At 49.6% G+C, this 22,359-nt stretch overlaps 1 protein-coding gene and 1 long non-coding RNA gene across 2 annotated transcripts; one reads left to right on the top strand and one right to left on the bottom strand.

Moving 5' to 3' along the window:
- Positions 1–1,625: 1,625 nt before the first annotated feature.
- LOC115856412 (uncharacterized) lies at positions 1,626–9,585 on the top strand. The gene is made up of 5 exons (XR_004040822.2): positions 1,626–1,721; positions 3,379–3,436; positions 5,613–5,659; positions 8,620–8,758; positions 9,474–9,585. It is a non-coding gene; the product is annotated as an uncharacterized lncRNA (long non-coding RNA).
- Positions 9,586–20,883: 11,298 nt separating this feature from the next.
- LOC115856409 (actin, cytoplasmic 1-like) lies at positions 20,884–22,019 on the bottom strand. The gene is given in 3 exon segments (XM_070043847.1): positions 20,884–21,522; positions 21,571–21,860; positions 21,863–22,019. Coding segments are annotated over 3 exon segments (1,086 nt in total).
- Positions 22,020–22,359: the final 340 nt, after the last annotated feature.

The following is a 22,359-nucleotide window of genomic DNA, read 5'->3' as shown; positions in this document are numbered from 1 at the left end:
ATGGGTGGGCGAGTAGAACGTCGGTATAACAGGATACTAACAGGTAAAAATGATAGAAATTAAAGGAACCCTGGGAGGGACCGAGAGGATCAGGGAGGGCCTCTTGGGGGAGGTCACCAAGGATGTCAAGTTGAAGGAATGTATGTTTGGGGGAGTTGGGGTTTGGGAGCCCTGGGTCAGATCTGGTTGATGGGGTGCTGAGACAACACCCTTAGTTAGAATCATGCTCTTGGGTACCAGCTAGGCTTGGGTGTGAGATCTTGGGCCCATCAGTCTCTGAGCCTCAGTTTCCTTTGTGTAAAACTGGGACCACTGTCCTACTATTAATGGCACCAGATCCCATAGCCTGGCACACAGTAGCTGCTCAAGAAGTGGCAGCTGCTGTTATCATAAGTTGAAGATATCTTGGGGAGGAAAGATCAGAGGGCAGGTGAAGTCCCCTTGCAGGGCTGTTCCTCAGGGATGCTATCCAGTGAACAGTGATGGGAACACTGACTGTGTGCCGAATGGGGCGAGGCGAAAGAAGCTGTCCTGGCTTGTGTTAGTGAAGCTGGGCTCAGAGACCACAGGGCACAGGGAACTTGTGTGTCCCGGCTTCACAATTTTCTCTTCTGTAAAATGGGGTTCTTAACAGTCCTGACCTCTTGGGAGATGAAATGAGAAAATCCAGGTGAAGGATTCACACAGGGTCTGGGACTTAGTGGGCTATAGCTGTTACATTTAAAAGGAGCCAGATTCCATCGGCCGTTGCTCCGTGGCTGTCCCCTGACACCAGCCTTCAGCAACCACACTGGGCAGACTGGAGCCCCACCGGGGGCTTTCTAGGCGAGGCTCAGCCCCAGCAAGGCTCAGGGACAGGCTTGTTGGGGGAGGTTGGTGAGGGAGCAGTTTGGCTGAGACTGAAGACAGGGCGAACTAAAGAAGCCCGGAGCTCAGAGCCCGGGACTGACCGGAGCTGCGGAAGCTCTGGGCCCGCGGGAGGCCACGCAGGAGCGTGGACACACAATGAGCTCTTCTGACCCGGGGGAAACCAGAAGTGCTTTCATGGTTCCTCTGCTGAGACCCTTCCACCAGGCCAGGCGGCACTGGGGCGCTGGGCTCAGCCGGGGCTGCAAACTGGCGTTCTCTTTCCTGTCTGGGGGTCTGGGTTTGGGCAGGCCCCCAGCTCACACCAGAACCTCCCTCCCCCCACCTGGCTTCAGGCCGGAGCCCGTGGAGGTGGGAGGCGGGCGGGGAGGGGAGGCATGTCACCATATATCCCCCTCAGATTAAAAAACTAATTTGAAAAGATTAATGTATTCCATTCTTGTTACGCTGGCTCTGATACCTCTGGGCCTGCGGCTGCTCTGCCTCCTGATTATTGAATTTTTATGGCCTGGTAATTAATTGCAGATTCCCTGTTTTGTTCTATTTCTTTTTCTCTGACATTTTAATTTCAACAAAAAGCAGTGGTCTCCATGCAGGTTCTCTCTGGAGATCCTAATGGTCTATAAAACAGAATGACTTATAGACGTGGCACCCACTTCAGTTGGCGAGCGATTGTTTGAAACCTTGCTGATCACGCAAAATTTAATTTTTCCACCTCCCTCCCCCATTCGCTACTCATTTCTTGTCTCTTCCATTACAGCGCCGGTGTCTCAGTTCGCAATGAAGGGAGCAAAGTGTCGCCTCCGAATCTGTTACAGGGCCTTTTCCTAGAAGACCAGGGGGCTGAAGACAAAGTAGGTTTGGGTTCTTTTCCTTGGAGGTGGCCCGAGTGGCGGCGGTGGAAGCTGGGCCTCCCCAGAGGGCCACGTGGATGTGGGCAGCTGTCTCCAGGGGTGGGGGAGGATCATTTCTGCCTCTCTCAATTGCCCTTTTGGCCAAGTGCAGCTGCCCCATTAGGCACCAAGGCACCTGCTGGTCATGAGGGCAGAGAGGATGCATGCCCATACGTGCTGTTGGGTCGACACCAGGAAGTCAGGGGGTTTGACCCCTGCCAAATTCTTAGCCAGACTGGGTCACTGGAAACAGCTGTTCACAAAAATGGATCTGGTAGAGGCCCCTGAGTTACTAACCTAATACCCCCAACCCCTACTTCTCCCAGCCCTGCTAACATCACACAGGCTGGGCGCCTTCCCCCAGGATCCCCCCAGGACTGGGCGGGGTAGGGGCAGAAGAGTAAGGTTATGGAGTCAAGTTGGGCCTAAAGGATTAGAATTTAGATATCTTCAGGGGTCAGGCAGGCAGGTGAGGGGAGGGCGGTAGGGAGCAGTGGGGACTGTGGTGTTCCAGAACTGATGCCCCATCAGGTGTGGCGGCCCCTCAGCTCCCACTCATGTGGCCATGTGGGAAGAAGAGCATATTGTGGCTGGAGCTTCTGATTTTTCAAAAGAGGTTGGAAATCTGGCTTTTAATGTGAAATCTCACAATTTAAAACACTTGGGTTAGACTTTTTTTTTTTTTTTTTTACGCTCCATGTCAGCAAAACTGAATACATCTTTGATCTTTGTGTCTGACCTGGCCCATAGGACAACTGTTTCTTCTGATTTGGAGCATGGGTCAGAGAAGTTAGGACATAAGAGTGGAGTCTGTTGGGGCCCGAGAGGCCTCACTGGCTGGCTGATCACCCCCAGTCCCCAGGCCCTGCCCCAGGAATCCTCCTCCTACCTTTGGGCCCTTCAGTCCCCTTCCTGCACTTGTGGGCTCTTCCCCGGCAGCTGTGGTTCTCTCAGAGGTGCCTGTGAGCCTCTGTCCAGGGCTTGCCTCCTTTAGGCCTCCTGTCTCCACAGACAAACTTGCAGCCTGGAGTCTGACCACATCTGGGTGAGGTCTGCCGAGCTTTTCACCTAAGACTTCGGGGGGCAATGCTGTGACTCTAGTGGCTCCGGGGGCCGTGGTGGGCCGAGTGGGCTGATACAGACAGACCGTGAATCAGGAGCTTCTGGGGCCCCTCAGATGAGCGGGGGAGGACAGGGGCCACGGCTCCCGCCTCCTCTGTGCTGAGATGCTGTGGAGCTGGCACTGGCAGTGCCCTGGCCTCTCATGCCTCAGTTTCCTCATCTGGACAGGCCGAATGGGAAGTGACAGCATGGGCTCCGGAGTCTGAGGGACTTGGGTTCAAACATTGGTCCACCACTCACTTTGTGGCTGTGTGAGCTCCGAGTTTCTCAGCTAGAAAAATGGGGATGATCCTTCTGTCTTAGTGTTCTGTGCTGTGTAATGAACCACCACATGCTGAGCGGCTTAAAACAATGCCATTTTTTAATCTCGTGGTTCTGTAGGTCAGGAGTCAGGCCAGGCCTGGCTGATCCTCCGCTCAGGGTCTCACCAGGTAGAAGGCACCTCGAATACTTCTGGTGTTTCAGATCACTCTGCCTTCCTTTTCTGCTTTTCAAGGCTCACGTGATTCCAGGGGACCCACCCGGCTAATCCAGGATAATCTCTCCATTTCAAGGTGAGCTGGTTAGTGACCTTAGTTCTGTCTGCAAAGTTCCCCTTGCCACCTGAGTTGATGACCGAGAGAGTAACACTGGTGGTAGAGATCATGGGAGAGTGGTCAAATTCTGCCACAAACTGCAGCCTCTCAGTGTGGTTGTCAGGATGAAGATAACCCTGCCAAGTTCCCGTCCCCCCTCTTTGAGAACCACGCTGTGAGGTTTTTGGTTTGTTTTTATTTTTGGCCGCGCCACGCGGCGTGCGGGATCTTAGTTCCCCGACCAGGGATTGAGCCTGGGCCCCCTGCATTGGGAACGAGGAGTCTTAACCACTGGACCACCAGGGAAGTCACATTAGGTATTTAAATACAGAGGATTCCCTGCTACTGCATAGACAGAATGGGCAGTGGGCATGTTCCTCACAGCCACCCTCTCAAGAAGCTAGCATTGCCCCCGTTTTCCAGATGTGCAAACTGAGGTTCCCAGATGTCAGGTGACATATAAGTGGCAGAGCCAGGTGTGAACCTGTCCCTGTCTCAGCTTCACGTAAGAGTTTGTCATCTCACCACTGGCCCAAGTCCAGAGCTCCTATATCCCCTGGAAGTTCATCGAGTTCTCTTGAGAGGCTTCCACCATGCGCCAGAGATTTACCTGTGATCCGATTTCTCTGGTTCAACTCAGGTCCTGGCATTTGGGTGTCTCTGGGATTCCCCAGTGGATGACTTAGATGTGTGTTTCATGGTGTCACCTGCTCCTTTTTTCTTCTTCTTCTTTTTTTTTTTTAATAAATTTATTTATTTGTTTTTATTTTTGGCTCTGCTGGGTCTTCGTTGCTGCCGCGTGGGCTTTCTCTGATTGCAGTGAGCGGGGCCTACTCTTCGTTGCGGTGCATGGGCTTCTCATCGCGGTGGCTTCTCTTGTTGAGGAGCACGGGCTCTAGGTGCGTGGGCTTCAGTAGTTGTGGTGCACGTGCTCAGTAGTTGTGGCACACGGGCTTAGTTGCTCCACGGAATGTGGGATCTTCCCGGACCAGGGCTCGAACCCGTGTTCCCTGAATTGGCTGGCAGAGGCTTTCAAATTCTTAACCACAGCGCCACCAGGGAAGCCCTGCTCGTTTCTTCTTGATGGGATGGGCAGGGTGCCACTGTCAAAGCCACTCCTGGGCATCATCGCTTTTGCCAGACACCTCAGCTGACACTCAGGAGCCGTCAAATGGTCAAGACTTCATGGGCGTCCTTTTGAGAAATAGCAAAGAAAGTTCCCCTGCATCTCTTCTCTCTCCTCCTTGAGACACTGGCCTACATTGTGAATCCTTCCTTCCCCAAAAGAAGACAAACACACACGTCCCAGCCTCCCCTGCAGGTACCAGACCTGATGCGGCATGTGAGTCCATGGTTGGAAGGAGAGTGATGCTGTGTCGCACCCACGCTCTGGCCCTCCCAGAGTCAGCTGTTTGCCACAGAGTAGACTTGGCTATTTGCAACAAAGTGGATTCTGTTATTTGCAGCAAAGTGAAGTCTGCTGTTTGCCACAAAGCAGCTTCTAGATTTGCAGTTAGGAGTGCTGCCTCTGTGGGACCGATTCTCCCACCTCCAGCACACAGTGTTACCATCCACTGCAGAGCCAACCCCCTCCTTCTGCTTTGCCAACAGGAGCCCAATATTGTTCAGGCGACAATGTGCCCAGCTCTGGGGGATGGACTGTGATCCCTCTCAGGCTGTCACAACCCCCCTCCCCACCCCAGTCCCTTTTTCAAGATATCCAGGGATATCTTGCCAGGGAAAAAGAGGTGCTTCTCAGGACTTTTTATTCCCTGATAATAAGAAATCCCCTCTTCTTGCTTAGCCTTTTCTTACCCTGAATAGGGTTGTGTAAAGGTGAAATGCTTGGAACTTTAGCAGCCATCTTGTGGCCCTGAGGCAACAAGGTTAAGAATTAAAAAAAAAAAAACAGTGAGGATGATGATGGTCCTTGAAGACATTATCTAGACATTAAACCACTCCCAGCAACTGTTTACCTCTAGCCTCCTTGTTATGTGAGAAAATGGAGCCCTTTGTGTTTAAGCAATGATTAGCTATTTATTCTTTATTTGAAGTTCATAGCATTCCTAACTGATACAGGCACTCTAGCAGTGTGGTCTGTGCCCAGGGGTGATTGAGAGTTGGTGCTGAGATAACCCCTTTTGCTTTTTTTCAGGTTGAGTGACAGATTCCACACTGAACTCAAAATCACGCTCTCCAAAGGTAAGGCCTCGTTTTCCTCAGGGGTCAGTTTTCTCCCAGGAGATGCCCTATCCCTCCCACGCCTGACAAGTGGAAATGCCAGTACCGTGCACCCCACCCTTGCCCTGCTGCAGACTTGTGTCTCGTCAAGCCTCCCCAGTCCCTGGTGAGGCAGGCATGATCACCCCCCCTTTACAGACAGGGGACATCTGGGGTCTCATAGGCAGGATGTGGGGACTGTCTCCAGTTCTGTATGGCACAAAGCCTGGGGTCTCCCCACTCCAAGGAGAGTCTCTCTATTTGCATCAGAGCCGGGGTGCAGGGGCTGCTGGGACAGTGGATGACCAGACAGGGTGGGAGCTTCTGTGCAGCAAGCTGGGTCCAGGTTGGGGAAGCCCACGACCTCCCAGCATAGCGGTCAGGTTTCTGCTGCAACATTGCTGTGTGGCAGCCCCAAGTCTCAGCAACTTCCAAAATAACCACCTACTTTTCTCACTGCTGGGTCAGTGGATCAGCTGGGCTATTTCTGCTTGGGGTTGTGGGTCCAGATCATTCTGAGACCAGCAGCTACCTGGGGGTGCTCTTTCCCAGGGGACAGCATGGGAGCAAGAGGCCAACCACACAGGTGCTTTGAAAGCCTCTGCCTCAGTCAGGTCTGCTCACGTTCCAGCGGCCCCAACAAATCACTCGGCCAAGCTCTGCATAGGGGGCAAGTATGTGTACTCTGCCCTCTCTACGGGGTGGCCCTGTGAGCTCACGTGGCAAAGGGTGTGGCTGTGTAGCCCTATTATGGGTCAGGGAGAGAAGAGTCAAGATCAGCCGTTCAATCTACACACAGATCCCAAGGGCCCCTGGGTGTCCCCAAAGCCATGGGTGCAGAGATCCCCACAGGGCAGGGCCTCAGCAGGGGCAGGAGGGCCAGGGCCCCTGCCTTGTGCCTGAGCTGAAGATTCCCCAGTCTGTTTCTCAGAGGAGGAACTTGGAGCTCTGGGAGTCAGAGTGTCACCTGAGGTCGCAGGGCAACCTCCTGCCTCTGTCCATCTCACTGCCATCCTGAACCGAGCGGGGAGGGAGCAAGGGGTCAGGCTCACCTTCCCTGGGTTCAGCCCAGGGCGCCTACCTCCCCGGGGAGGACAAGCCCCTTTCTTTTATCCCCACACTCAGCATATGCCCATTTTCCCCCGAGACACCAGGACATGGAGCCTGGAACTCAAGGATTCCGATTGCATTGCATTGGAGACTTCTCAGTGCTTGTCTACTTCTGGTGGCCCCTGAGCTGGCCTGGGGACATATTTTGTTTGCCTCGATCAGTATTTTGTTTATTTGAATGGAGCCAACACTAAACAATCAGAAAATTTCGCAAAGAATTCAGATTTGATTTCCATTTCTTTTGAAAGAGCAGCAGGTTTGACAACACTGGGCCCATTTCTTTTTTTTTTTTTTTTTTGCGGTACACGGGCCTCTCACTGTTGTGGCCTCTCCCGTTGCGGAGCACAGGCTCCGGACGCGCAGGCTCAGCGGCCATGGCTCACGGGCCCAGCCGCTCCGCCGCGTGTGGGATCTTCCCGGACCAGGGCACGAACCTGTGTCCCCTGCATTGGCGGCGGACTCTCAACCACTGCGCCACCAGGGAAGCCCCCACTGGGCCCATTTTGCTGCAGGGCAGGTTGGCTGGTGCTGTGTGGTTCCCCCCCCATCCCCCACGGGTCATGTGCCCTTGCCCCAGTCCCCACCGCTCCCTGCTGCCTCAAACCCAAAGAGGTTCCCTCATATTCCACACTGGTCTTTGAGCTGCTGGTGCATGAGCTGTAACCTCTGGTTTAATCCACTCCCCAGAGGCCCAGAGAGGAGAGACACCTGCCCAGGGTACACAGCCCATCTCAGGCTTTTGTTTCTCTTTCTCGCTTCCTGAGTAAGAACTTCACCTGGATTCCAAAGAGCAATCCCTCTTGTGGGCTCCAAACAAGGATCCCAGACTTTGCCGCCCACCCCAAGCAAAACTGTTCATGTCATGGTTGAAACTCAGAACACCTCTGGCGTTGCTACCCTGAGAGCACAGCCACTTTGAGGGGAAAATCTAGACTGAGATGAGCTTTGGGAGATGTTACAGGGACCCAGGTCTCTGAGTTACATAGGGAATCCCCCTAGATCTACAAAAATGAAATACTAACGGCTGATATTTATATAGCAATTACTGTGTGTCAGTCACTTCAATTACTGTGTCAGTATAGCAATTACTGTGTGTCAGTTAAACTTCATATTAACTCACTTAATCTTCACATACACCTTGTAAGGGGAAAGGTACCATTTTTATCCCCATTTTACAGGTGAAGAAGCTGCAGCACAGAGAGGTTAAGCAACATTCCTAAATTTGCACAGCTTATAAGTGGTAAAGTTGGGATTTGAACCCAGCTTCTCTGGTTTCAGGGCTTATAGTTCTTAACCACTGACATATCCTAGAGGAAATACCTACTGAGGTGGCCACTTTTCCTGTAATAACTCATTTCACCCTTGGACTTGCCCAACAAGGTAAGGTTGAGTTTGGCTGTGAGAGACAGAAAAGTCCAAAAAAGAAGTTGGTTTCTATTTTATACAGATGTAACTTGGAGGTTATACAGAGCCTCCAGGGTCAACTGAGACTCAGGCTTCTCCTCTGCTGTGTTGCCATCCTCATCATGTGGTGTCTTCTCATTAAACAGGATGACTGCTTGAGTTCCAGCCATCACACCTTCAACCCAGTTTTTAGGAAGCAGAAAGGGACAAAATAGAACTAACCTCGTTCCTTTAAGGACACTTCTTGAAAGTTTCGTAAGATATTCTACTTGCATCCCTTTGAGCAGCACTTAGTCACGTGACCACACTTTGGCCTGGAAATAGTCTTTATTCTAGAGGGTTATATGTTCAATGAAAAAATCAGTTCTATCTTTAAAAGGGAGAATGGATACTGGGAACGTTCAGCATCATCACTGTGTTTTTTACAGATAAAGAAACTGAAGCTCAGAGAGGTGAATGACCTTCTGGCGGTCACACAGCCAGGAAGAGGTGGAGCCTGGATCTTCTGTCCCTGGGCCCTTTGGAGCAGGTGGGCTCCAAAGATATACTCTGCTGATTTCTTAAAGGGTGAGGAGGACTGTGGATACGTGCATAACCCCCTCTACAGACCCCAGGAACACCCAGTGCCCAGGTCCTGCCAGCCAGGCAGCCTTGTGCCTGCAAGCCCTGGCAGCCTGTCCGGGCCCAGATCCATCACCCCGGCACCAACGATGCCCTGGGCCTGACTCCATCCATCCCTCTAATGCCGCATTGACTGTGCTGGGGCACGTTCCTGAGGCGGCCTCAAGAGCGCTGAATAATTCAGTTCTGCGTAATGGGATAATGAATTTACTGACAACCCAGTGTGGTCTCGGTACTTACATGTCAAGAAATACTGACTCCCTAGGCCTGCTCTGCAGGCTGGAGACGTACACGTGCCAAGAAACTGTTGCCTTTACTTGCCTCGTGGGGTTCAGGCTTGACTGAATGGAGACCCTACTTTGGTCTCACTGAGTCTTAAACTGCTTTGCCTAGTGGGGAGCCTGGGGGTAGGGGGACTGCCTGGTTGGGACTTTGGGGCGAGGTGGAACTGGAATCACAGAAGCTTGGACATGCGGGGCTGGAAAGGACCCCTTGGTCCTGCATACCCATTTTATGAACCGGGAAGCTGAGGCTGTGGCAGGGATGGGCCTCTGCTCCTGCACACTGTATTCTGTGGCTGGGGACACCGGGGATGCCTGGGGACTCCGGGGAGGAGCCCTGCTTGTTTTCCTTCTAACCTGCTGTTTTCCCCGTCCCCCAGCTGCTGAAGGGTTGCTGCTAATGACTCCCAGCTGCCCCTTCGCTGGAGACGAGCCCTCAGCCAAACGAGAGGCATCCCCCGGAAGGCCGGCCCACCCTGCCTTCCTTTCCCGACCTGGGCAGACGATGGCTGACGACCGGCTGATGTGGTGCAAAAGGCCACCCCAAGCCTCAAGGTAGGACAAACTCTGTGATGCTATTAGGGGTCCAATATCCTTGGTGGGACTGCGGCTTGACCCCAGCTGAAACCGTGTTCTGGCTTAGCTTTTACCCCTTCCCTATCCTGCTTCCCTCACTCCCTTTCTCCCCAGGGCCTCCCCCCCACCCCATAAATCATCTGAATGGGAATCTCTGACTCAGGTTCTGCTTCTGGAGAACCCTCCTGAGGCAGCTGCGTTTCCTGGTCTGAGCCCTCCTTTCTGAGGACTCCTCCCAGAGCACTAAGAAAGGCTCAGGGCCGGGAATTCTTGCCGCTGGCTCTGCTGTGTGATGGTGAGGAAATCACTTCTCCACCCTGAGCCTCAGTTTCCCCTTTTGTATGGCTGGGGTTGAGGGAGCCTCTCTCAGGTCCCTTCCAGCTCTGAAGGTCTGTGATATGACCTGAGGTGCCAGGAAGCCTTCTGCTTTCTTAACTAGCGCCACACGTGCATGGAGTCCTACCATCGGGGACTTTTCTCTGAAGGCTTTTTCAAAATGCAAAATCATCTGAGATGAGAATGAGTTTCACGTTAGGTGATCACACTGCAGGGCAGACTCTCTCAAGGTGGGATCCTTGGGTCACCTGAATCCATCACCTGAAGGGGACTGCCTGGTTGGAACTTTGGGGCGAGGTGGAACTGGAATCACAGAAGCTTGGACATGCAGAGCTGGAAAGGACCCCTTGGTCCTGCATACCCATTTTACGAACCGGGAAACTGAGGTTGTGGCAGGGACGGGCCTCTGCTCCTGCACACTGTGTTCTGTGGCTGAGAATGCTGGGGATGCCTCCGGGCTCTGAGGAGGAGACCTGCTTGTTTACCTTCTAACTTGCTAGTTTCCCCATCCCCCAGCTGCTGGAGGATTGCTGCTAATGACTCCCAGCTGCCCCTTTGCTGGAGACGAGCCCTCAGCCAAACGACAGGCGTCCCCTGGAAGGCCGGCCCACCCTGCCTTCCCTGACTTGGGCAGACTGTAGCCAATGACCGGCTGATGTGGTGCAAAAAGGCCACTATTGGGGACTACCCTTGAGTCCTACCATTGGGAACTTTTCTCTGAAGGCTTTTTCAAAATGCAAAAGCATCTGAGATGAGAATGAGTTTCACGTTAGATGATCATGCTGCAGGGCAGACTCTCTTAAGGTGGGATCCTTGGGTCACCTGAATCTATCACCTGAAGAGGTGCTTATTATTAATATTTCCCTTCCCTTCTTCGTATTTGGACAGGTAGCCACTGTCCATTCCTTCATGGAGTTTTCCAAACAAGTGTGGCCATATTCTGGTACCAAGGACGAGTGGAAGGCTCAGGCCATTTTGGAGTGATTCTGGCCTCTAAGCAGCCCTAGACTCCTGTGTGTGGGTTACAGTGAAAGAGAGAGAGAACGCAGACAGAAGTAGACAGACAGAGGGATGGAAGGAGAGGGAGAGAGAGGCAGAAGTCGAGGAGGAGGAGGGCGAGAGGAAGGGAGAAGAGAAGGAGGACAGGTTTTAGAGATAAACGTTGAGGTAAACGTGACAGTGAACCTCAAGTCAGACACAAGCTAGTCCATCACCCTGCCCCCGCCCCCATGCCGCAGCTGCAGCCTCTTCACTGTGTAATGGAGTAGACTGGGGCACCTGCCTCGCAGGGCGGTCGGCAGGGACGGATGGCTCAGCACGGACCCGGAGCAGGCGCTCCGCCAGTGGGTGCTTCTGCCCCACCCAGACTGGTCTGACGGTTTGGTTGCGGCTCTGAAGGTGGAGGGAAGATGATGTGACCTCAGGTGAACCTTTGTCTCACCTCTTCTGGAGATCAGTGGCCTTTTGGAGAAAGGGGAGCAGCGTTAGTGTGTATGTGTATGTGTGTCCCAGACTAGGTGCTTTCAAGTCATCAGAAGGCTGGGTATTTTGCTTGACGGGAAAGTGGCCTCCTGGACTAACAGCAATACGAGGAACACATTTGTCTCCTGACCAAGAGGGTGGGGTGGGGGAAGATTTTTAAGGAGCCGTCAGAAGGAAGGGAACTGGGGAGCCACAGCTGGGGTTAGCTGGGGAGAGAGTCACTGTTCCAGACCCCGAGACTGAGCTCCCAAACCTCGGGGGTTGATGTGTGTGTGGGGAGCCCTCTCTGAGGGGCCTCCTGTCTGCCCCAGATTAGTGAGGATGGCAGGGACAGAAATGGCCCCAGACTAAGGATGAAAAGAAGGATCTCTGAGTGGCGGGGCGGAGGGGGGATGAATTGGGAGATTGGGATCGACATGTATACACTAATATGTATAAGATAACTAATAAGAACCTACTGTAAAAAAAATAAAACTCAAAAACCAAAGTATTCATAAAAAAAAAAAATGAAGGATCTCTGTCAGGAAAACAAAGCACCTGTGGGTGGTGGGCAGCAAGGAGCCCAGGGATCGCCTTTGCCTTGGGTGCTCTCTGGGCAGAGTCTGACCTCCAGGGCCTGGCGGGGAGCCTCAGCTGAATGAGGGAGCCCTGGGCTCCACCAGGCCTGGAGGCTGTGAGCAGGATGAAGGCAGCGGTACTCCAGCATCAGCTGGGAGCTCCGGGCTGGGGCAGGAGGGGTGGCTCCTCTCCCTGGCTCATGCCCTGCTCACCTGGCTAACTCCTCATGCCTGTCAGGGAGGCAGACAGTGCTGTCTCCCCCAGGCCTGATGTGCCCCTGACTGAGCTGGTGCAGTGGCTTAAAAATGTGACTGAATCCTTAGACCCTCCTCTCATCAGGAGGTGGGGTCTGTGTCCCCTCGCCCTGAACTGGGGCGAGCCTCCTTGAACAGAATGTGATGGAAGCGATGTTCTCTGACTTCTGAGGCTGGTTAGAAAAGGCCAGGTAGCATCTCCCAGGTTCTCTTGGAAACTTGCTCTGGGAGCTGTCAGCTGCCCTGTGAGAAGTCCATCTCTGCGGAAGCCGCCTTGTGCAGGGATCACAAAGAGTGAGAGAGATGCCTGAGGGGCCCCAACTCATCCATCCCCAGCTGTTTGAGTCTCCCATGCCCCAGATATCAGACATGTGCATAAGGAAGCCTTTGAGATGACCCTAGTCTCAGCCACCAAATGCCTGCAATGCATGACAGACCCAGAGTGAGAGCTGCCTGCAGTCCAGGCGACCTCCGGATTCATGAGTGGAAGACAAGATCATATATGGGTTTCCTAGGGCTGCCTAGGTACCAAATGGCCACAAACTGGGCAAAACAACAAAAATTTATTCTCTCAGAGTTCTGGAGGCTAGGGTCCAAAATCGAGGTATTGGCTTGTTCCTTGTGAGGGCTCTGAGGGAGAATCTGTTCCCTGTGTTTCTCCTAGCTTCTGGTGGTTGTAGGCAGTGCTTGGCTTTCCTTGGCCTGTAGGTGCATCACCCTGGCCTCTGCCTCCATCTTCGCATTGTGTTCTTGCTGTGTCTCTGTGTCCAAATCTCCCTCTTCTTATAAAGGACACCGTCACATTTAATTAGGGGCACCTGTACTCTATTATCTCATCTTGACTAATTACATCTGCAATGACCCTATTTCTCAAATAAGATGACATTCTGAAGTACCGAGGGTGAAGACTTTAACATATCTTTTGGGGGGACATAATTCAACCCATGACATATCGTTATCATTTTAAGCTGCTATTTTGAAGTGATTCGTTATGTAGCAGTAGTTACTCAGAACATGAGAATTAAAGGATGGCTAGGGAAGCAACTAAAACATCAGTGGAAATGTAATTTACCAGAACATACTTCTAGGAGGCTACTGTATGTGGTTGGGATAATTGATTTTCTAAGTAGCTTGGGGTCGAGTCTGGATCCTCCCCACAAAAGATGGATGTTCCAGCAACAACATGTGCTTGAGTAAAAACAGACAGCTTCGCTAAAGCCTTCTAATGTGGGAAAAGAGCTTGAGTTTTGCTTTGTATTCCTCCCCCTTAAATAAATGTTGAATATTTACTTAAAGAGAATCAATATGATTATTAGAGTGTTCCTGGCCTCCATATATCTCAGCATGGCCTTGTTTACTAACACCTACCCTGTCAGAGCACTGATTAACTGTGGGCTACAGTTGCCTGGTTAAGTGTCTGGTTTCTCCATAGACTGGAAGCAACCCTAAGAGCAGGGACAGGCTATGTCTTGTTCTCTCCTGAATCCCCAGCACAGTTCTTGGCACATAGTAGGTGCTTAATAGTTAGTCTCTGAAAGCATGGATGTTGGAAAAGGAAAAAAGGGACTTAAAATCTATATGATGATGAAAGGTGTATAAATATATCAGCTACAGAACATCTAAGGATGCTAGAAAAAAATATTTTTGAAATTTGAAATTCTTTTCTGTTAATGGAAGAGCCTGTAAGCAAATAAGGGAATCATAAGAGGCCAGGAACAAATTGGAAACATCAGTCCAGGGAAGTAAAGACTGCTGGACACCCTGAGGACTTCTACCTTGTTGGGCAGCCTACAACTTCCACACCTTGAGCTTCTGTGGCACAAGAAAGACAAGGATGAAGCAAGGGATGATAAACATGACCAGGAAGATTTGAAAAAGAACCAGACAGAGGTTCTAGGAATTTAAATATATCACATACAAAATTTAAAACTCAATGGAACAGTTAAATAGAATAGACACTGCTGGAGAGGGAATTAGTAAACAGGAAGATAGATTTGAAAAATTATACATAATGCAGTACAGAAAGAAAAATGAAACTATGAAGAAGAGGTTAAGAGACATGGAGAGTGCAGTGAAAAGCTCTAATATATGTCTAATCAGATATTTGGAAAGTGATTATAGGAATAATGGGAGAGGTATTATTCAAAGAGATAGCAGCTGAGAATTTTCTATGATTATTAAAAAATATGAATCTTCAGATTCAGGAATTCCAGTGAATCCCAAAAAGGGTAAATAAAAAGAAGTCCATACACAGATACGTCATAATCAAATTAAAGAATATCAAAGACAAATAGAAAAAAATAAAAGAGAAGTAGAAGATCTTAAAAATACCCAACAGGAAAAAACTTCGTTGTTCACAACTTCTCTAATTAGAAGAAATTAGACTAATGGTGACTAGTTATAATAGTATGAATAGTAACAATGAAAAACAGAATAATGATGACTTTAAAGGGCTTTTAAAATTCACACCAACTAGGGACTGTATACCCCAGCCCCTAATAAGACTGAAATAATTTCTTTTTTTTTTTTGCTGTACGCGGGCCTCTCACTGTTGTGGCCTCTCCCGTTGCGGAGCACAGGCTCCAGACGCGCAGGCTCAGCGGCCATGGCTCACAGGCCCAGCCGCTCTGCGGCATGTGGGATCTTCCCGGACCGGGGCACGAACCCGCGTCCCCTGCATCGGCAGGCGGACTCTTAACCACTGCGCCACCAGGGAAGCCCTGAAATAATTTCTTAAAAGATAATTTATCTTTTAAGGATAAATGTAGATCCTAAGTATGTGCTAAAGAAAATTGAAAACGTATATTCATACAAAAACTTGTACACAAATGTTTATTGCAGCATTATTTATAATAGTGAAAAAGTGGAAACAACCTAAATATCCACCAACTTATGAATGGATAAACAAAATGTGGTATATCCATACAGTAGAGTGTTACTTGCCATAAAAAGGAATGAAGTTCTGATCCATGCAACAACATGGATGAACCTTGAAAACATAGGCATATCGATAGAGATGGAAGGTAGATTCGTGGTTGCCAGAGGCTGGAGGGGAATGTGGAGTGACAGCTAACGGGCATGGGCTTTCTTTTTGGGTGATGATAAGTTCTGGAATTAGATGGTGGCGATGTTTGTTAAATCTTATAAGTACACTAAAACCACTGAATTGTACACTTTCAAAGGGTGAATTTTATAGTATGTGAATCATATCTCAATAAAAATGCAAAAAATAAGAATAAGGGTAGAAATAAGGACATTTTCACTTACAGGCATACCTTGGAGATGTTGCAGGTTCAGTTCCAGGCCACTACGATAAAGCGAATATTGCATTAAAGAAAGTCACAGAAAGATTTTTGTTTCCCAGTGCATATAAAAGTTATGTTTTGGGAATTCCCTGGCGGTCCAGTGGTTAGGACTCGGCACTTTCACTGATGAGGGCCCAGGTTCAATCGCTGGTTGGGCAACTAAGATCCCACAAGTTGTGTGTCGTGGCCAAAAAAAAAAAAAAAAAAAAAAAGTTATGTTTACACTATACTATGTTCTGTCAAGTGTGTAATAGCATTATGTCAAAAAAGTGTACATAATTTATTAAATTTGTTAATTTAAAAATATTTATTGCTAAAAAATGCTAACCATCTTCTGAGCCTTCCAATGAGTTGTAGTAGTAACATCAGAGATCACTGATCACAGATAACCATAGCAAATATAATAACAGTGAAAAAGTTTAAAATATTGTGAGAATTACCAAAATGTGACACAGAGCAATGAAGTGAGCAAATGCTGTTGGAAAAATGGCGCAGATAGACTTGCTTGATGCAGGGTTGACACAAACCTTCAATTTGTAAAAAAAACACAGTAACGAAGCACAATAAAATGAAACTCAATAAAAGGTATGTCCGTTTACTATAACTGAGAGAATTTATAAACAACAGACCCCCATTCAAGGAGTTTCTGAAGAATGAGCTTGAGAAGAAAAATGATCTGAGGAAAAACATCTCAGATACCAGAAGTGATGATGAATTGAGAAAATAATAAAAATATGGGTAAATCTAAACAAACACACTGATTGTCCAAAACAATGTCTATTCTGTGGGTTTAAACAGGAGATGGAACTAAAATCCTGGACCGTAAGTATAATAAATGGAATTAAAGCTTTCAAAGCACTTTGCATTGTTCAGGAGAAGGGTAAGATATTGATTAACTTTAGACTAAGTTAAGTTAGGTAATAATTTCAAAATACTAAGTCACCAATAAAAAAAAATAATAGAATACCTATCCTCTACACAGTAGAAGGGGGAGAAATGGGATGAGTAAAAAACTTCAAAACAATGCAACAAAGAAGATGAAAATAAATCCTTAGGAAGCAGGACAAATTAAAATAAAAACAAAACAAAAACAAGATCCTAGAAATAAAGTCAAATATATTTTGTAAGCTCTATAAATATAAATAGACTGAACTCTCCAGTTAAAATTATATACTCTCAGATTGGATTGAAAAAAGAATAGCCAAATGCTGCTTACATGAGACACGTCTAAAAGCGATAAAAAATTGTAAGTAAAACAGTGAAAAAAAATCAGAAAAATGCTAACCAAAAGAAAATTAGCATAGTTATATTACTATCACACAAAATAGAATTTAAGGCAAAAAGGCATCATTAGAGATATAGAGGGTCAATGTATGAAATTTAAATTTATCAGGAGAAAATAGTAGTTCTAAATTCATGGATACCTAATAATGTAAGTCCCTTATCAGATATATGACTTCAAAATATTTTTTTCCCATTCTGTGGGTTGTCTTTTCACTTTATTGATGGTGTCCATAGAAGCACCAAAGTTTTCAATTTTAAGTTCAATTTATCATTTTTTTTTCTCTTTTTTCTCATGCTTTTAGGGTCATATCTAAGAATACTTTGCCAAATCCAAGATCATGAAGATTTAACCCTATGTTTTCTTGTAAGAGTTTTATAGTTTTAACTCTTACATTTAGGTCTTTGATCCATTTTGAGTTAATTTTTGTGTATGGTGTGAGGTGGGGTTCAACTTCATTCTTTTGCATGTGGATATCCAGTTGTCCTGGCATCATTTGTTGAAAAGACTATCTTTTCTCCATTGAATGGTCTTTACACCCTTGTCAAAAGTCAGTTGACCATAGATATATGGGTATATCTGTACTTTCAATTTTAGTTCACTGATCTATATATCTATCCTAGTGCCAGTACCACACTATCTTGATTACTGTTGCTTTGTAGCAAATTTTGAAATCGGGAAGTGTGAGTCATCCTACTTCATTCTTCTTTTTCAAGATTGTTTTGGCTATTCCTGGTCCCTTGTAATTCCATGTAAATTTTAGAATCAGCCTGCCAGTTTTACAAAGAAGTAGCTGGGATTCTGACAGGGATTGCATTGAATCTGTATTCAAGTCTCACATCTCTTTGCGAAGTGAGCGTATCTCCAATCAGCTGGTCCACGAGAGTAAGGCCAAAGGACGTTCCTGACCAAGCTGGTCTGGTGTGCCCCCATGTACGTGTCCTCAAGAAGCTACGTTCAGTGTGGGTATCCCTGGGACTGAATGTGTGCAGTAAGTGTGTAAATGACTGAAATAGGAACCCAACTCTTCAAGACCTTTCCAAGGTTGTCCTCATGACTGTAGTAATGGATGATCTTAGGTTGGGTCCCCCAAGAAGCAGACCTTGAGGCGAGGATTCACGTGAAAGTAGTTTTGTGGGAGGTGGTGTCAGGAAGTTCTGGAAGGGGAGTGAGGAAGGTGTCCAAGGAGGGGAGAGAAGTCAGGAGTGTGTGTCTAAATGAGCAGGTCATTGCTATGGGCATCTGGGGCTCAATCCCATTGAGGACCTCTGTGAGAGCGTAGAGAACAGGGTTTCTCAACCTCAGTACTATTGACATTTTGGACTGAATAATTATTGGTTGTGGGGTGCTGTCCTGGGTGTTGTTGGATGTTCAGCAGCCTCCTGGCCTCTACCAGATGCCAGTAGCAACCATCCAACCAAAATGTCTCCAGATATTGCTCCATGTCCCCTGGGGGTGCAAAATTGTACCTGGTTGAGAATCACTGGTATAGATTTGTCTCAGAATTGTCCCATCCAAGAGGGGAGAAGGTGGGGGGGATATATACACCAACTCCCAATCATCGTTAAGGCTGCTTCTGAAGGTGTCAAATCCCTGCACTTCTGGCCTGTCCTGAGGGTCTCCCGAATCCTAGGCCAGAGAAAGCTCTCAGGCAGCAGAGAAACTACCCATGGTAAGAAGCCACCAGCATGCGTGGAAATAATGAGGGCTGCAGGGATGTGGGCCCCCATAGTGCAGCTACCTGGATTATGCTGTGTGAGGCTTTGGAGACCCCAGCTCCTTCCCAGATCTGCAGCTTGGCCTGGACTTCCACGTTCCTGGGGCTTTGCAGGTTCCACTGTGTTGAAACCAACCCACCCCCGAGCAAGGCTTTAGCCCCTCAGTTCACTTCCTACTCTCTGCATCTGTCACTGCTCCTGCAGGATGAGGAAAGATGACTTGCGAAGACTGATAGACAGAAAAGACCTAAGTGATGTTGTTTCCTCAGGTGGAAGGCACTGGTGGGAAAGTTGCTCACAGAATTCCCCTCCTCTTCCCGTCTCAGCTCCTTGCACCCACTAGAGACGCTAAGGATGTTCTCCTTTTTCAGTATGCTGTGTGACTTTGGGCAATCACACCTCCTCTCTGGGCCTTAGTCTTCCTTCTATAAAAAACATGGGCCTAAAAAAAAAACACGGGCCTGCTGGGGGTGGACCAGATGACCTTGAAATGTCCTTCCATCTCGAGTGGCTGCTGAGAGCCCTGGGAGGCGGTAGGGAGTCACCAGGCAGCCAGAGCCTGGGGGCCGGCCGGAAAATGTGACAGCTCGGCCCCCAGTGGTGTTGCTGGCCTCTGATCTCCACTCTGTGCCCGATACTCTGGGTCTGGTCACAGCCCATTGCGGCCCCTCGCTCACTCAGGAACATCTGCTACAGCATTTACCACGTTAATAGATTAGCTTTGAGAATCGGGCAGGTGTTTTCCACCCAAGCCAGAAAACATCAAAATCAGATTGCTCTCCAAGACTTTCCGCACAGGCAATCGAGTTAGAATGACTCGTACGGTCTAACAGATAATAAAACACACATAACATTTGCTTTAAGGTACAGGCAGGGGTATTTTGTCCCGTGCTTAGGAGAAACAAAAACTCACTCTATTTGGGAATAGGGTAATTGAATACAGATGGGAGGAGGTAAATGAAAGAATTTAGCAAATATCTCAGTGGAATAGCTAATGGGAATGAGACAGAATAGGAAATTAAAAATTATTCGAAGCAGATGGACCATTCTTTGAGTTTTTAAAAATTTATTAGGGCCGCGAAAAAATGTGTCTGTTTATTTTCTACGGCCATGAAATTAATGACTTGGTGAGTTTTGCTTGTGCAATTTTATGACTGCCATGTCATCTGTCATAATTTGGGGGCTGTTTGATATAGATTTATGAATGTCCCCACCCCTGCACCCCTCCCTGATTTATTGGCGTGGGTCAGACATGAATTAGGCTGTCCCCTATCAAGGGAGCAACGCCAATGGCAGCATAACCCCACAGGCCCTGGGTGGGGGGCCTTGGGGGATTCTCAGCCCAGAGGTGAGTGGAAAAGCCATGGAGGGGCTGTGGGAAAGGGGTAGGCCTGACCTGGCTGAACTTCCTCTGCAAGGATGACCCCAGCCTGCCCGGGCCGGGGAGGAGGTGTTCGGAAGGGGTTTCTTGCAAACTGTGGGGAGCAGGAAGCCAGCCCGGGCTGCTTGTGCTTGGCCGGGAGTGAGGTGAGGGCTGTTGCTGCTGCTTCAGCCCAGCCCAAGGGCCACCTGGCTTCCTGTCCCTTCAGCCCCCATAGCTGGGCTCATCTGTCTCTAGACCTGAAGCTCAAGGAAGAAGAAGAAAATTCACAAATTGGGAATCTGTGTGCCTGGCTGCATGCTGGGGGCTTACGTGCATCCTCTAGATGGTGGTTAAAATAGGGCTTTACAACCAGCAGATTTGGGTCCAGTTTCGATCTGATTCTTCCCAGCTGGGTGGCTTTGGGCTGGTTACTACCCTCTCTGAACTTCTTTCCTTCTCTGTAAAGTGAGAATAGAAATGCCTAATGAGGGCTTCCCTGGTGGCTCAGTGCTTGAGAGTCTGCTTGCCGATGCACGGGACACGGGGTTCATGCCCAGGTCCGGGAAGATCCCACATAGCACGGAGCGGCTGGGCCCGTGAGCCATGGCCGCTGAGCCTGCGTGTCCGGAGCCTGTGCTCCGCAACGGGAGAGGCCACAACAGTGAGAGGCCTGCGTTCCGCAAAAAGCCCTCGGCTACCTTGTAGAACTTTGGGGATGCTCCATCCAACCAACTGCTGCCACCTTCACTGTTCCAGTTTTTAAATCCTGAGTCAAGCGCGCGCACACACACACACACACACACACACACACACACAAATCAAAAAAGACCAAAAAAACCACACCAGATAAAGCCATGCCAGTCTCATCTCGTTTTCTGCACGAGTTAGGTTTTGTCAAGAAAAGGGTGTAACGCAACTAACAGCCCACCTGGAAGCATTTGCGGTGGACGATGGAGGCGCCAGACTCAGTGTACTCCTGCTTGCTGATCCACATCTGCTGGAAGGTGGACAGCGAGGCCAGGATGGGGCCGCCGATCCACACGGAGTACTCGCACTCAGGGGCAATAGTGATCTTGATCTTCATTGTGCTGGGAGCCAGGGCGGTGACCTCCTTCTGCATCCTGTCGGCGATGCCTGGGTATGTGGTGGTCCCGCCAGACAGCACCGTGTTGGCATAGAGGTCCTTGCAGATGTCGACGTCACACTTCATGATGGAATTGAAGGTAGTTTCGTGGATGTCACAGGATTCCATGCCCAGGAAGGAAGGCTGGAAGAGACCCTCAGGGCAGTGGAACCGCCCATTGCCAATGGTGATGACCTGCCCATCGGGCAGCTCGCAGCTGTTCTCCAGGGAGGAGCTGGAAGCCGCGGTGGCCATCTCCTGCTTGAAGTCCAGGGCGATGTAGCACAACTTCTCCTTGATGTCATGAACGATTTCCCGCTCGGCCGTGTTGGTGAAGCTGTAGCCATGCTCCGTGAGGATCTTCATGAGGTAGTGCATCAGGTCCCCGCCAGCCAGGTCCAGATGCAGGATGGCGTGGGGGAGGGCGTACCCCTAGTAGATGGGCACCGTGTGGGTGACCCTGTCACTGGAGTCCATCACGATGCCAGTGGTGCGGCCAGAGGTGTACAGGGATAGCACAGCCTGGATGGCCACGTACATGGCTGGGGTGTTGAAGGTCTTGAACATGATCTGGGCCATCTTCTCACGGTTGGCCTTGAGGTTCAGGGGGGCCTCAGTCAGGAGCACGGGGTGCTCCTCGGGGGCCACACGCAGCTCTTTGTAGAAGGTGTGGTGCCGTATCTTCTCCGTGTCCTCCCAGTTGGTGACGATGCCCTGCTCGGTGGTGTACTTGAGGGTCAGGATGCCTCTCTTGCTCTGGGCCTCATCACATAGGAGTCCTTCTGGCTCATGCTCACCATCATGCCCTGGTGCCGGGGTTCCCCCACGATGGAGGGGAAGACAGTCCGGGGAGCGTCGTCGCCCGCGAAGCTGGCCTTGCACATGCCAGAGCCGTTGTCGACCAGGAGTGCAGCAATATCGTCATCCATGGTGAACTGTGGGGAGAACAGGACCATGAGCCGGGGGTCGGGTGGGCCGCCCTCGCCCTACCCACTTCCCTGGTGTCTGTTTTAGATAGGCTGGTTTAGGAAGACCTCTCTGACATGGTAACTTTTTTTTTTTTTTTTTTTTTTTTGCGGTGTGCGGGCCTCTCACTGTTGTGGCCTCTCCCGTTGCGGAGCACAGACTCCGGACGCGCAGGCTCAGCGGCCATGGCCCACGGGCCCAGCCGCTCCGCGGCATGCGGGATCCCCCCAAACCGGGGCACGAACCCCTGTCCCCTGCATCGGCAGGCGGACTCTCAACCACTGCGCCACCAGGGAAGCCCGG

This window comes from Globicephala melas, chromosome 16, assembly GCF_963455315.2.
Source record: "Globicephala melas chromosome 16, mGloMel1.2, whole genome shotgun sequence".
Taxonomy (NCBI): Eukaryota; Metazoa; Chordata; class Mammalia; order Artiodactyla; family Delphinidae; genus Globicephala; species Globicephala melas.
Note: the sequence above shows the minus strand (reverse complement) of the source record. Positions and strands in the feature narration are given on the sequence as shown.